This window comes from Monopterus albus, unplaced genomic scaffold (genome assembly GCF_001952655.1).
Source record: "Monopterus albus unplaced genomic scaffold, M_albus_1.0 scaffold60.1, whole genome shotgun sequence".
NCBI lineage: Eukaryota > Metazoa > Chordata > Actinopteri > Synbranchiformes > Synbranchidae > Monopterus > Monopterus albus.
This window is the reverse complement of record NW_018127940.1, coordinates 914,026-930,178: the sequence shown is the minus strand read 5'-3', so window position 1 is coordinate 930,178 and position 16,153 is coordinate 914,026. Positions and strand designations below refer to the sequence as shown.

General features: G+C 36.5%; 1 protein-coding gene across 1 annotated transcript in view; it reads left to right on the top strand.

Annotated features, from left to right (window-relative positions):
• Positions 1-16,153, top strand: part of lmbrd1 (LMBR1 domain containing 1) — a 50,768-nt gene that overhangs the window by 3,201 nt on the left and 31,414 nt on the right. The window contains exons 4-7 of the mRNA XM_020603047.1: positions 8,343-8,440; positions 9,539-9,606; positions 12,018-12,106; positions 15,710-15,783. Coding sequence (XP_020458703.1) covers positions 8,343-8,440; positions 9,539-9,606; positions 12,018-12,106; positions 15,710-15,783 — 329 coding nt within the window. The remainder of the gene's footprint in view (positions 1-8,342; positions 8,441-9,538; positions 9,607-12,017; positions 12,107-15,709; positions 15,784-16,153) is intronic.

Here is a 16,153-nt window from a genome sequence, read left to right as displayed (position 1 = left end):
TTTCTCTGAGTTAGGCTTTTTATTTGAAAATGTGTCTTGACTTATACTGTTTATGATCAGTGATAATAAGTGTGCTTCATTGCCCCATGGGGACCAATAGTTTATATAATAGTTAGTTAGTTATATAATAGTTAATATATTAAATATTCTGCTTTGCATATATTGGTGTTGCACGTGAATATTCGTTAGTTACCAACTCCTCCTGTTGTAGTGATTGTGATAGTGAGTTTTAGGGATGTCACCATCTACAGGCAAGTAAGGTCATAGCTGCTGTAATTTTGACATGCCACCAACAGGCATCGAGTGTTATTGTCTCTGTTTGGGTATGTTGAGATTGTACAGGTTATTCTTCTCATCACTTGTTAGGGGGTGTAATAAATAAAAATGTATATACCAACATCCCAGCTTATTTAGTTAGTTTTGATGATTCTGTTGATTGTATAACCAAGTAATCCAGTTTTCTCTGCAGAAATCTAGCTACAGTATTACTTTCCAAGACATTTTTTTGGCTGGTGGCGTACTGTTTTGTGTCATCAGTGGGTTTGTCGAGCATTCAGTCAGGCATCTTAGACTTATCCTGTGTGACTCTTGCTAGGAGAGAGGGCAGGTCTAGTCTCCATGAATCACTCCTGATAAATTTCTTACTTAAAGCTATTAGTGTCACTGACGCTTTTTCATGATTGTCATATTAAAGTATAACACAACTTTGTTGTTTTTGACGATAGCAAATTCACTCATGCCAAAGACACTAGATCACACGTTTCCTAACAGATGTTGGCTTAAAGTGCCTGTCAGCAGCACTGTTATGTGCCGTCTGTTCAGAAATGCCAAATGCAAGGAAGACAAGCTGTCTCTTTGCTCAGACAGCCCAATCAAAGAAACCACTTTCACTGGTGTAATGACATCAGAAAATTGGCTTTCACAGACCATGAACACTGCACGTGGAGCCAGAATTCAAGGAGCCACAGTATATTGTGCTCTAGACACACAAATATAATTTTTTTTTATACAAGATTGATTTTCTCTGTTACTATCTATAGCTTGGAATAGACACCCCTATATGAGAACTTTGCTTTATAGACTTAAAAGATGAATAATTCAGCAGGCTTAGTCTTGAATGCTGGGCTGTCCCCCTTTGGTAATTTAATTCATTTAATGGACAAACTGCCTGGAAACCACATTTCGGTTGCAACAGTTACACTGTGACATAGTTCAAAAGAAAAGCTCATACAGTTGACTTAGTAATTGCTTTAGAAAGTGTATCTCTGGTTAGAAAGTTTGAGTAAATCTTAATCTCAGTCCCTATAGCTTTGTCAGCTAGACTTGCTGTGCTTATTCCACATACATTTTTAATTTTATCTTGAGTAATCCAAATATAGTTTCCTTATGCCATTCACAGAAAAAAAGGAAATAGCATGTTTTATCTTCTTTGCTGAAAAATCGTAAAATATACGTTCTAGGAGCCAGGAGAGGGGTAAAAGAAAAGTGTAAAGAGTTAGCTACTTGCCTAACAAGTTATGGTGGCTCTGGGAGTATGTGGTACGGGGTGATCTGCTTGCAAAGTGTTTGTGCTTTTAACCTTTGGTTGTTGATAAGGATGATTCAGTGCTTGTAAAACTGCCTTAAATATGAAAATACAGAAGTTAAAGACTTGCAGTTTTGAGTGATATTAACTGATATATAATTTCGGAATAAAGTTATAAGCTTAGAAGTGTGAAATATTTACCCATTCTTAACTTTGACACGCTGTTCTGTGGATTTATTTATTTATTTTGGATGGGATTTAAAGCTGTTTTCTGCTGCCAGAATTAATCTGACTAGTGTTAAATGGCATAATAATTTTGAGACACTAATTTTTTTTTATTATTTCTAGATAACTATACATCTTTGCAGTGAATATATATGTGCTGATGTCCTGTGACAGTGTCACTAGACTGAGCCTGAGGAATGTCATACTTTGTTGAAGGCTGGAGTAAATATGGAGGTGTAATAAATTAAATTTTGGGTGCATTGTCTGTTTCACCATTGTCCTGTTGATGTTTGATGTAAAATTATAGAGGCCCCTTTCCTTTTTTTTTTTTAAAGGGGCATCACTTTATCACTTTATTTGCCAGTAGGTGGAGACCAAGCTCCATGTGCACAGTATGCACAGAATCTAACCTTTAAAGTTGAAGTTTCTTTAAGGCCATATTTGACAACATTGTCCTTTTGTCTCTTCACAAATTAAATTTACTGAAGGGTTGACAGAGATGTGTTCTTTCCGCCAGTGGAGCATGTTTTTCTCCAAGGTAGACTGATTTGTATTCTGTGGTGGCTGCAGTTAATAAGCATGTGTGTTCATGTCCAGTGATTTTTGAGAACTCTGCATTATTTATTTGATATCTGAAATCATTTGAAGGCCTTGCATAGCTTTCATTTGGTGAATTTCTGTCAGTTGCTGCTACAGAAATATGTCAGATTTCCTCAGATTGCTGGTGACATTACCAACATTTTTGGCTTATCATACTGTAGTTCCATGGTTAAGTTAATGGAATAGTTCTGTTCTTTTTTAACTAGGACATCACACTAACTATACAAAATCGCTGAACATGGATAACATTATGGTAGTTATAGGTTAATTCATTAAACTGTGTGTGTTTATGATTTATGATTCTCTCAATGGTGTAAAAATCTCACTTTGGCTAAAACACTTTTTCCTGAGATGACTACAGTCAGTACTCAACAACAGCATCAAAAGTAGGCCATGTCCATACATTTCACTCATGATAAATCTCAGACACAAGTAACAACACAAGCAAGTATCTATGATTGTACAAGTTGTTTGTGCTAGGACATATTTTGAATCTGAGCAAAAACCTGACCATCTGTGATGAAAAGATAATTGCTATATCAGAATGCAACTGTAATGCCAACAAATTGAAAGCGAGAATATTCTTTCAAAGTGTGTGAAATGGTATTTATTGTACTGTATGTAGCAATTAGATAAAATGTAACTTCACCGTGACATAGGGGATGAATGTGTGTAACTGAAACACCCACTTCCTTTCAGAGCCCAGAAAGCTTTTTGTGATCTTTGATGAACCCTAAGATTGAAAGGCTAACCTTTCAATCTTCAGCCTCTGTCCATTTATACATTTCGTTGGACTACTCAGTACATCAAAGCAATGTTGCATAAAACCCTTAAGTAACAGGGCAAAATACTCCTGGGCCTTTTAAATAAATCATTGGCATGTTCTCTGCTTTTTTTAAAATGCCATTTGTTAGACAGACTTTATAGAGGATGCAGCTGTCTTGTAAATAAACTGCAAGTATGGGCTTTGCTTGTTCACCTACATGTTGACTGAATTTCATCGGAAAGTGATAGCCTAGTGCTCCTTTGAAGAGAAATCAGAAAACACTGACAAACCGCAGTTTATTTATGGATGACAGCTTTGTGTGATACAGGGGGTCTTCAGCAATTAAAATAATACATTCATAAGAAACAAAAGGCACTTTTTTGGCCTCTTTGTTCAAAAATCCCAATTCATAACTCTTCACTTCTACCTTTGTATACTTTGAAATATTCAAAACGGGAATTCAGACATTTAGGCTATTAATAAATTCTAAAGCCTGCAGTTACCTTTCAGAGATAAACGCCTCCAATATAATCATAACGAGCTCCTTTAATATCACATTAAAACAGTATTTTATTTTCTGTTTTTTTTTACATTGGCATATTTCATAAGGATCTTTTAAATTTGGTTATCAAAGAACTTTGACAAAATTTTGCTGTATTGTTACTAAACAATCTCAATCCCATCTTTGGCAGTTCTGTAATGTATTTTAATGGTTTTTCTAATCACCTCACAAGAGCCTTCACTTGCATAAGGGGGTAAACACATTAATAGGTGTTTCAATGACCATTATGCTCCCAAAAAGCCATTTTTTGCCTCGTGTTCAGCCCAGTGTTGTTTATTATCGCTTCATGGTAAACATTCCCATGACTGAGCATAGATTCAATAATAAAACAAGACAAATAGAAATGTATGCTGAATACAGTCAGTTTATTTTCTTATATGTATTCATTTTACATTACCCTCAATAATAGTTAATTTAATTATTAATTTGAAAAAAACCCAGTCAAAAAACAGAAATGCACACATCCCTCTCTGCTCAATTTGGATGTCACTGATACAAAGAGTTGTTACCATGTGTGAATGTTAGAAGTCAGCCTTTCTTAAGAATCTTTAGTCTCCTGTTTTCAGTCTAGTGCCTCAGGAGCCATCTGATAATGTGGTACATAAAGATGTTCTTCCATTTAAGCACACTGCTCATGTTCTTCAAGGCTGCTCTAAAGTTAATTTGCCTTACTTCCTGTAAAAAGGAGCCCTATAGAGTTCATTTGTCCTGCTGGGAGTATAGTGGCTTCTTTTCAACCAGGAAACCTTCCTGTCGAGTTGTGAAGTGAAACAAAATGGTAAAATATGAAGCCACTCAAATGGTGGTCAAAACAAGCGAGTGTAGTAGTTCGAGAACCATGTCAATGCGAATGTGCTGTTAAAATATGAAAGATATATTTGCATTTTTTAAGTTCTTATTCTTTAAATATTGAAATAATCTTCTCTCAGATCTTTTTTTTTACAGCATCTCTGAGTGTATCTTCAATTATAATAGTTATGCTATCCGGTTTTTAAAAAAAAATATCTGAACCTTACAGGCAGTGTTAGACAGAAGGAGTTGGCCAAGTAAAGCAAGCTTCCTTTCTTTATCCACCATGTTTGTCTTGACAGTGTTGAGCTGTCCAAATGTTTGTTTTATTACTGTTACTCTCTATATATGACTTTGCCATTACAAAGGTTATGCACAGCTTCGCTTCACCTTTAGCAAGTAGTGTTACACCTTGAATTGACCATTTGACATCAAAATAATTATTTAACCCACGCGCACATACTCATGTACAGGTCAGTGTATGAAAGTGTTGTTTCAGCCCTGCTTTTTAATGGTTGTTTTCTGATTGGAGACGTTTTTATAAAAATTGTTATGGTGTGTTTTAAAGTGAGCACAATAAGAAATGACTATATCAAATGTAATATTTTTTTCATTTTCTAAGTGGAAAATTGACCTTAAAACTGCAATGAGTGGTTTGAAGAATGACTGTTACAGACTTACTACAGTGAGCCTTGATACTTCATCAGCTTATCAAAATCTTTTGTCTTGTATGATAGCAAACATATGTTGGCTCACATGTCCTGGAGAAGCAGAGCAGCACAGACATTGAATTGGAAATTCTTTGTGTTATCTAATAAAAAAAATTTAAAAAATCAAAAATCCGTTTTAAATCCAATAAGGTGCCTCACTTGATGTTTATAGGAATTTTCAGCAATCTCATGAGTCTTTTGTCAGAGACTGTTTCTGAGAGAGTTCTCACCTGACATTTAATTGTCACATGGATTGTAATATATTTTTCCTGTCTGTAAGGGGCTAATGTCCTGTAAAGGGCCACAGCAAAGTGAGGGCAAGGGTCTAATGCTTCTCATTAAGCCTGACATAATGCTCGATTGAAACTACCGTTATTGCTATGAATGGTCATTGATCACAGTTATAATTGTTGTAAATTGACACATAGTTATTTAAATGCGAAAAACAAGTTTAGTTCTTAGATAGACACCACATATGCACTGCATTAGTTGACCGTGACGGCGTTTAATTGCTTGTTTCCCTGCAAAATAAACAAATAAAAATAAATAAATAGGCAAATATGACTTGCTTTTAGGCTTCTTTAGCCACATCTCCCACCAGTCCTCCAAAACAAGCAAACAAAAACAAATATTTTATATATACTCCCCTTATGGGTAAACTGGTGTATGAGCACAAGAATAATGGAAAGGGTTAAAGAAGGACATTTAGTCCTGTACTCTCAGTCAGGGGAATAAATGTGCTAAACCTTTATCCCTGATCAGGTGTTCTTCCCAGTAGAAGATCTGCCTAGAGAATAATGGATGATGCATGGTAATACAGTCTGACTATTCTCTCAGTATGTTAATATTCATGGTGTTATGATTAATTTTACCCATTGCTTTAACCCACAAGCATATGCCAGAGGCTGCATGCTGTGCATGTCTTATATTTATTGGTTCCTGGCATCATCCTAAACTCAGTTTGTCTGGCTGTAAATGAGTGTAAATGGATACCTTAGCAGAGCAATGAACACGTGTGTATTGAAAGTAATGCCCTGTCACAATCACAGCTGGCAAAAAGCAAGACACTATAAAAGTGACATTCATTTGTCTGCAGCAGAGAGAGTATTTTGTGAAATATAGTACATTTCATAGGGGGGGCATGTTTATACTAGCTTGAGGTCGTGGATTTTTGACTGATGTTATGGATTAAATGGTTGTCAGGATCAAGCTTTCTATTTGATCCCACTTTCCCCCCCAAACATTATTTTCCACTCAGCAATCACATCTACAGTTATGTAGTTTATGGTGGTATAAAAGCACTGCTTAAGGCATGTATTTAGTTGTTTCTAATGTACAAACCTGAATCTCTTAACCACTCTGGGTAAATGTAAACTCTGGGTTTTCATTTAGTTTTATTTTGGTCGCTTTAAATTAACACTTAACTCAAAAATAAAAAGCACTACCACTTTATAAAACTTCTATTTAACATGTAGGGGAAAAGAGAAATTGATGGGCTTGTAGTTAACTGTTTGTCTTGCTGCAGATTTCTTTTAGTTGGCATCACAATACAATGTGTGCTAATGACTCACATTATTGCCTCAAGGAGGCATGCCAACCTGGGCAGGTCTTTGGGACATGCTTTTTTAGTGTTGTTTTGGGCTTGTCTGGGCTGTCTTCACTGACATCCATTTGATGGAGAAATAAAAGCATCATGCTTGAAATAGCATCTCTTTGTTTAACTGTTTGCTTTACCTCCACTCTTTGAATTCCTAATGCATTTGAGTGTTGGACTCTTCTCTAAAAAGGTGCTTATACAGGAAGAACCAAACAAGCAAAAAAGGCTTGGATGAAAGCGTAGTGACTTCTTTCACCAAGGATGGGTGCATTTCATCCATTTCATACAGAAGGTTGTCAGATGTAGTATTGAAGTCATTTTCTGATGCAGATGGCTCTTGCTTATAGCGGTGGTCATCATTAAAATGGAACTGGTGATTGCCTGGTTTGTGAGTTTTCTCCAAATCAGTGTTCAGTGCACCACAATGGCAAAGGAACAGTCTGTTTAAATACAGATGATACAAATAAGCTATTCAACACTCTGGATCGCAGTCTCTTTTTAGTTTACTCAAAATGCACCAAGGGAATTAACGACACTCATCACAAAGTACCCGCATAAAGACGTCTATAATGTAACTGTTAACGTTTGTTGTGGTGTGACTTTAGTCCACATATTGTCTCAAGATGAACCATAGCACAGTTAACTGAATTATTCAATCTGTGATAAATAAAAGAAACCATAATCTGACATTGTTTTAAACCTTTGTTAGCTGGTAATGTTTAACAAATAAAGGGGGTTGAGCACTAGAATACATACCAGAAATGTACTATCCTGATAATAAATTAAACAACCACTATCACACTCTGGTCAGACTTGAGTGATGCTGAAGAGGCAGTTGTAAATGTCTCTATCAAACAATCAATATCTAACTTTTTAGCTGATAGCATTAATGTATGTACAATTTAACAGATCAAGGTAAAAACAACCTTAATTTTATTTTTCCAGTTTTTAATTTTGCCAGTCAGGAAGACAGAATTGCTAAGATTTTTGAGGGGCCTATGGTGATAATGTTGGAATGAATGTTAAGTGGAACAAGCCACTGCTACTGTCCTTGATCTGTTGATCTCTTCTCTAACTTAATGGGATCTTTTGCAGACCTGTTCATGTTTGAAACAAGTGTGTGAATGGAAGTTCAGCCACCACCGATAGAGGGCATCGTAGAAATTTTAACAGAACACAAAAAATGACCAGGAAGTAAAAGAATCACATGTAGTATTTTTGTTATATGTACTTAGTTTACTCTCATGTCACATTTTAGCTTTGTATACAGGGATACAGCATTGTGCTTGACCAACCAATTAAGAAATTTTTTAAATTTATACTATATGAAGCTCTGTAAAGTGGTGCTTGATTTCTTAATGGATGTTGAGTGAAATTAATAACGCCATTGTTCAAAACATGTAATTTATTATGACTTCCTGGACTCAAAATACATTGCAGGGTTTAATATTTCAGGTTTGTCACACTTGTATGTGAAGAATGGATAATCAGTGGATAATCAGTTTTGGCAGTATTTGACACAAGTGACTAATATTTGGCTTTCTCTTCTTCTTTTGTATTCCATGCAGCACTTTACTCCATCATACTATTCTGTGTCTTCCTATGGATCCCCTTTGTTTATTTCTACTATGAAGAAAGGGATGACGACAACGTGAACAAATGCTCTGTAAGAATGCACCTTTCTTCTTCTACACATAGCAATGTAGCCTTCTTAGATGGTGCTGAGGAATTCAGATTTTATTCAGGTGATTCAGCTGAGGCTGGCCAACATACAAAAATGTCCTGAAGGAATTTCAGAGTCAGAATCTGCTTTATTGGCCAGGTCTGTCGGACACACAAGGAATTTGACTCTGGTAAATTGGCTCTCAATGTGTATGTACATATCCCCATGCAAGGGGCAAGTAAACAGTAAACCAGCATAAGGCTGTGTAATATAACAAAATAAGCAGCATTAACAAGCAACAAACAGAGCTGTTTGCCCATCCAACTGTTCCTGTCAGTATACTTAGTGAATTCTCAGGGAGAAAATAAACATTGATTGTGTCTGTGTGTGAGTTTTCTTTTTCATAATAGCAACTGTGTGCTCTGTCAAGTCCTACTACTGACCGGTTTTATTTTGTATTGTATATTTATGTCCTACTATATAGATTTTTTTGACCACCTAGGGTGCTGTTGAGCAGTGCTTTGTGTTCTTGCATTCTGCCATCATTGCCTAACAGGACACATGTGCTCACCATGATCACAGAAGTGACATAATACACCTTTCTGCTGACTGCAAAGAGCAGTAGTGGAGATAATGTGATGCAAAACATGAGAAGAGCATTGCTGTAAATAAAATGTGGGTTTCAAAATGTAAAACAAAAAAAATGCTTGCCAAATATTTTATTTGGAGATACAGGTAATATTGTGTTTACAATAACGGCCTACATTAGCTAGTTTGTCTTATCAAATGTAAGGAAAAATAGCCTGTTGAAAATGAATTTTATGATGCTTTTTTGGTAGTGAAAATAAATACATTGTCCAGCCTTTGAGCTGACAGAGGCACTTTCTCTCACAGATAAGGAGGTATTTTGTATTGTTATTTAAAAGCACCTTGAATAGCACTAGGAGTGACGTGTTATTTCTGCTAGGTCAAATTGGATCTACGCTGTAGCTCTCACTCACTATCATTAAGTTAAATAGAGTATGACCCTGTTCTCTCACTCAAGGGGTAATAATATTTCACTTTTGGGCCATGATTGGCCAATTTTTTCTTTCATTACAGCAAGTGAAAAATGCTCTGAAGTACACAGTTGGATTTGTCATTGTCTGCATGGTGCTCCTTTTAATTGGGTAAGTTGGAGATGCTGATGGCTTCTTCTACCTCAGTCCATATCATGTTCAGTTAATCAGAGGAGGACCCATTCAAACAGCTATAGTACCACATGTCTGGCAGTGATGAGTCATACAAGAAAAAAACTTGTATACCTCTTCTAGGCATGGCATATTTCCTCTTGTCTACAGATCTTTCATTAAATTTAAAACCAGCTGATCAACTAGATTCTTTACATTTGCCCTGTGTACAAAGCACACGTGGAAGTAATATTAAGTTTATTTTATGACATTCTATTTTGTATCTACAAATCTATACTAATGCACATTCTCAGCCATGTCCCATTTAACTTTAAGTTTTATACTGGTTGAGTTAAGTAGCCCCTGCACAACATAATAGATTTCCTTTGCAGTTGTGACAGCACCATGCCTGGAGTTCAAACTTTAAGATTTAACGTGCTCTCTCAACCATTAAACGGTGCACTGAAGAAAGGCGTACCTGTTTTGGGAAAATAAAGGACATATGGCTCTACTTTCCTATGTCTTAAAGTTTAAAAGTTAGGACTTATTTTATAGAAAGAAGCAATTTAGCCCCTCTCTTACCCCATGAACTTGGACTGTTGCTGCTTTGTTCTGGCAATTGTTTCTTTGGTCCTTTGATTTTCAACAACATGATAGCTTTTATTTCAGACTGCTTTTGTGAAACCAGAAGACATAATGGCTTTGTTTGGTGACTGTTGATGTTCCAAGGCTTTTGATTGTTGTCTTTATAACTGGTGGTAACTTTTGACTCCTAGAATGACCCCTGATCTGTCACTGCTACAAGATTTTTTTAAAGTGCCACAGCAACCAACATATCCATCTCACATTCAGTCCTCAAGACCAGTTTTTTGTCTAAAGAATATTGATGCAGACTGTATGAGAGCTCCGTAATCTAAATTGCCTAGTCATGTTTATTGAAATTTTGATTTGAGACTAAGACAATTCAATTCAAGCTCTTTCAGAGAATGAGAATATGTGAATCCCTGGAATATTTTAGACCTCTGTTTTTAATGTGGTGTTATAGCACTCATTGCTACCAGAATTTCAAAATACTTTACGTTTTAGTTGGTATCCAAATGAAAGGAGGTCATGGACAATGGAGTAAAACAAGAAAAACAAATCCTAATCACTATTTAAGATGATTACATTGATAACTCAGAAATGTTCCTTGTTTCTCATTTGAAGAAAATGTTGTTTCAGACTGGGGAAGTTACACCCGTACTGCACACAGTTGTGAAGAGTTTGTTAAGGGTTAATGCCACTTTGATGAGGTGTTTTTGCTTCAGATGAAAAATTACACAACATGACCAAAAGGAGGTACATGAAAAAGATAAAGTGCAAGTATGGACCCTTGGGGATATCTTCATGGTAGTGGGGCAGATGAGGCCTTCTGAGACCTGATCTTTTTTTTTTTTTTGCATATGAGGCAAAGAGGAATTTCTGAGATGCTGATCTAATATTTTTCACATACCCATGAATGTAACTTCCATAAAATCCCTGTAGATTCATAGAGCACATTTTTAATTTTACTTCATTTGAGGTGTTGGGCACCAAGAAGGAATTTAGCCTATTTCCTTCTGTTGCCTCTATCTAGCCACAGGAGTTTCACGTCAGTGACTTCTGTGCTGGTCCCAAGCCCGGATAGAGAGGGTTGTGTCAGGAAGGGCATCTGGTGTTTAAAAAAAAAAAAAAAAAAGAATGTGCCACATTTAATCATGCGAATCGGATTCACTGTGGCCACCCCTAATGGAAACAGCCCAAAATAGAGTAGTAGTCCTTCTGTTGCCTGTCAGGAAGGATTGATGATTAATGGAAAAAGATTTCATGATCAATGAAATCAAAGTCTACACAGAAATTGAACACCCATAGTTGACACAGACCCTTAGACACATGCACAGAATGTCTAAAAATGCCTTCCAAAATCTCCCATAGTTGTTCAGCTGGGTTGAGATTTGCTTTATCCTATTTTTGTCTGAGCATTACATAAAAGGTACAGTATTTGTAGTGGGATACAGATGTTAACCCAGAATTAAAATTGGAACACCACCACTTTTAACAGCATGCTTTAAGATTGTTTTCAGAAACTTTCAATCTGTATTGTCATTGTTTTCCAACAGCCCTTGTATCAGTCTGTCGTTCTTTCTCTGGCTGTCTTGCTGTCTTTCAGCTACAGCAATTACACTGGTAGCTTTTTGCATGTTTGTCTGCTTTTGAATTATTTAAAAATGTCTTTTCTTTATTTTCTTTTATGTGTGAAGTCTGTGTGAGAAAATACACTACTTCCTAAAACCATAAATTCCCATACAAATGTAAGCATATTGTTCATTGGCAACAGTGAAGTACTGTGACCTTACTTTAATTCTACTAAATCATTGTTTCTTTGCTTTTAGAGCCTTTGTTCCACTTGAGGCTCCACCTAGCCAGAATTCCACTCAGTGGGAGAAAGTACAGTATCTGTTTGAGGAGCTTGGAAGTAGTCGTAAGTATAGCCGTTTTAGAGAATAATTCCTGTTATTTCCAACTTGTCTTCTTTGTATTATTTTTATCATGCCTGTCATATTTTATTTTTTTTTTACTTGTTTTTAAACCTAACATCATTCATTCAACTGTTCACCTTCATTAGTCGTATTTGTTACTCCCACTTTCATGGCCACATTCATGGCCACATCTATTGCTCCCATCCACTCTCTCCTGCTTCTCCCTGTTATCTTCGTTCTGTTACCTGGCCATTTTGGTGGTTATTAAGTCTAAAGGTCTCTTAAGGCACAATAGGGAGCAAATTTTAGATGGTCTTTGTTAAAGTGTGGGTTCAACAAACAAATGTTGATATTCTTGTGCTTTCAGAGACTTGGCTAACTGATAAGATAGATGATCATTCCATTGCACTTGAAGGATTCAATGCATTTCATTGTGACAGGTGTTTTCCTCTCTTGTTAATTCTGTGTCTAGAGCAAAATATTTTGAATTTCTAGCCATAAATGTCTCTTTAGGAAATTGTGATACTTGTGGTAGGCTGTTGGTTATTGCTGTCCAGTCACAACAAATTTGAAATTTTACTTCTGTGAATATGTGTAATGAGTTCAACCTATCTTTGACTGGGGCAGACTGATTGTCAGGGTCCTGGTGCTATTATGATGGAGTTTAGAAAATGAAATAATTTATTTAAAAGAGGAAAAAAAAATATGGATTGATAAAACAAGGAAGAAAAAATGATGCATGTTAAATGATCAAAGAAGTGTTTTTGTTTGTTGCCATGCGTTTACAGTGTAACTAACCATGCATAGTATACTGTAACTTGCATCACTGCTGACCAGAGACCAATGCATGATGTTTTTATTCCCCCCTTTCTCTAAAGCTGCCACTGGTATACATTCATTTCACTATAATCATAATTCAAGCTGTAGAGATGCGGAAGCACCACTGATAATAGACTGTATTCCCTCTGTTTAATCCCAGTAAATCTGCTTGAGAAACCAGTGAGAGTGGCAGCAAACATCTACCCTTGGCTTTGTGTAGAGTTCATGAACAGAATGTTCTCCATACAGAACATGGAGCTATTTTCTATTCTGCCAAGCTCACCACAAAACAGAGGCAGCAAAATTGCAATGAAACACCCAGGAATACGAAACATGTATTCAGATGTTAATGTTCAGCCCAGCTGTCAGACTTCCAAGTTTTCTTTTTACATGCAGTACAATAAGGAGCAGGTATATAATTTATCTCCATTTTCCACCTCTTTGTCTTGCATTTAGTGGAGAGCCTCCAAAAGAAAGTGATTTGTTATAAACAGCACAAATTATACATGCCCTCAATACTGACATAATATTCCCAGTCAAATATTAGTGTCAATGAGAAAAACAAGCAGAGATCCACCTATGACTGTATGGTGGTCTGGGCACTGTGAAGTTGCTGGTGAGAGGATGTGGGATATCTGTAAAGGGACAGCTGTGTAGCTTTTTACATAGAACTGTACGACAGGTGGGATCTTGACAGGGGAGAGAGGCAATCAGTCTCTTCATCAATCGCTGTCTTCTAACGCCAGCTCTGACAGCTGGTCTGACACCAACTGTTCCCTTTGCCTGATTGGTGGTCCCCTTACTACCTCAATCAGTGGTGACACACGTCAAATTAACCTGCCTTCTTTGAAAGATCCAAATGTTTCAACATTGACTGTGATAATTATATGAATGTACGAAACTCCAGAGGACATTTGATACAGTAGTGGCATCAGTCATCTTTTATGGAGTGGTCTGCTGGGGCAGCAGCATCTTGACCGTGGACAGGAAGTGATTAGACAAACTGATCAAGAGGGCTACCTCTGTCCTGGGAGCATCCTCTTGACCCAGTGCGGGTGGTGGGTGACTCCCATCCCATGCATGAGACTTTGACAGCACTGGGCAGCTCTGTAGTGACAGACTGCTTCCTCCTAAGTACATGACGGACCGTTATCACAGGTCCTTCCTTCCTGCTGCTGTCAGACTGCACAACCAGCATTGCTCCCAGTAGACCCAATTACATGTAAATATTAGTTTATTATTATTATTATTATTATTGTTATTATATTTTTTATATAGATAATATCCTGGGGTTTTTTTTGTACTTTTACCACTGAGTGCCTTGTTTCTGTCCCCTTGCTGGTGTAGCCTTGTGAATTTCCCCGTTGTGGAACTAATATAGGTTCATCTTATCTTATCTTAAAAATGTCAATGACAGCATATTCATTAAAGTAGAGATTAAATTCAGGAGTACCAAAATACCAACATGAAAGATAGTCCTTGTCCTTGAGCATATCATCCTTTCCTGTTCCCTTCAATGAAATTAATTTCCCGAATTGTATTAAGAACATTATCACAGAGACTATATCCTGCATTCAAGATGGGCTGTCTTCTTGGTATTTACTAGGCTATGAGGCAAAACTATCAGTTAAAATTTATTTCATTTGGACTCATGTTATTCTTGTTTTAGGGGATGCAAACACCCCCTAGGATTTGCTAATAACCTCCAAGACAGTGAAATGGATCAGTTCACACAAATAAAAAAGCTATGTGGTATCATTATTGTCTTTGAAGGGGTTTTACGATCTCTGCCCCTGTTTTAAAGAGGCATTTAGCATTGCGCATCCATAAGTTTAGGAGACTTGTGAAAGATTGAATTAAAAGAATAATAATCAAAATAAAAGCAACAGATGCCAAGGTACTCTAGCTTTCAGTCACTATGGTTCCAGTTCCTAAAATAATGGCTTGGATAATTTCTGTAATGGTCCAAATGCATCTTCGCACACCTTCCTTTACCTGGTAATTTCCATTAGTTTCAAAATCTATTGCCAGTTTGTGATGTAGTTTTTCTATTAAAATGTGAAGTCTCCAGGCCCAGGCTACTAAGACATTATTAAGATTATTTCCTCAGACTTAAAAAAAAAAAAAACTTCAGATCCACAGACTTCCCTAGATATGTTTTTTAGTAGTTTAGAATATTAATCAGTTAAACATTTTGACTGTCTGCCTTTATTAGAACTGTCGCATTGAATTGTTTCCCATCACAAATGCTAGCTGACTGGGTATTAATGTCATTAACTTGCTAATTTGTATTTGCATCTGCTTTGGTAACTGCCTGTGTAACAGCTTAAGTATGGTAACTATGGTGTGTATTACATAATTTATTTTGTCTCACCAAACCCACCAAAGTACAGCATTCCTGTTTCTTTTGAATTATAATACCTTGCACAGTTTTTTTTAGGATTTAGAGCAAACTAGATTATGCCATCTTAGATTTATGAAATGTTCCCATTGGATTGTCTACAAGAGTGTGGTAATCATATCTTTAGAAGCATTTGTAGAATATTCAAAGAAATTTAGATGAAGATTTACTTAGTTCATACAGCTGCTGCAATAGTGTGTGAATGCTGGAACTATTCCAGCAGTGAGTGTTAAGTTTGAAAGACAAACAGTTGACCTAAATGTCATCAAAGTGCACGCAAGAGAGTCAGCTATTGATAGTTGTACATGTGGCAAGGGGTGTGTTGAGATTTCTCTCTGAGGTCAAGGTCAAATCTCTAATGACTCTCCTGTTTTTCTGTTTGCAGATGGTCTACCTGCTCTGTCTTTCTCCATCAGCTCCTTGACCTTGATCGGCATGTTGGCAGTGATCACTTACACAGTGAGTTGGGATGTTGTTTCATGTGTTTAGTAGAGCTATATCATGCACACTAATTAAGGCAAATCATCCAGTCAATTAATTTTCAAATCTTGCCAGCCCCGTAGCTTAAAGTTATCTGTACATATTGAGACTTCTGACATAGAAAAGGTTTGAGGTATGAAGAAAGAATCCAGAATAGAATAATCTTCCTTTTGTCATGTCACCAAACAATTTTTCATCAGGTGTGTTGGGATTGATAATGCATGATACTGTAAAATAATGTTTGAGCTGCAGTTGAGTGGAGTTTCTAAAGTTCATATGGCCTCTGAGTTTCTTGATTGAGCTCTTCAGTGGCTGAATGAATCACTTATCTGATGCCTGTTTATATATA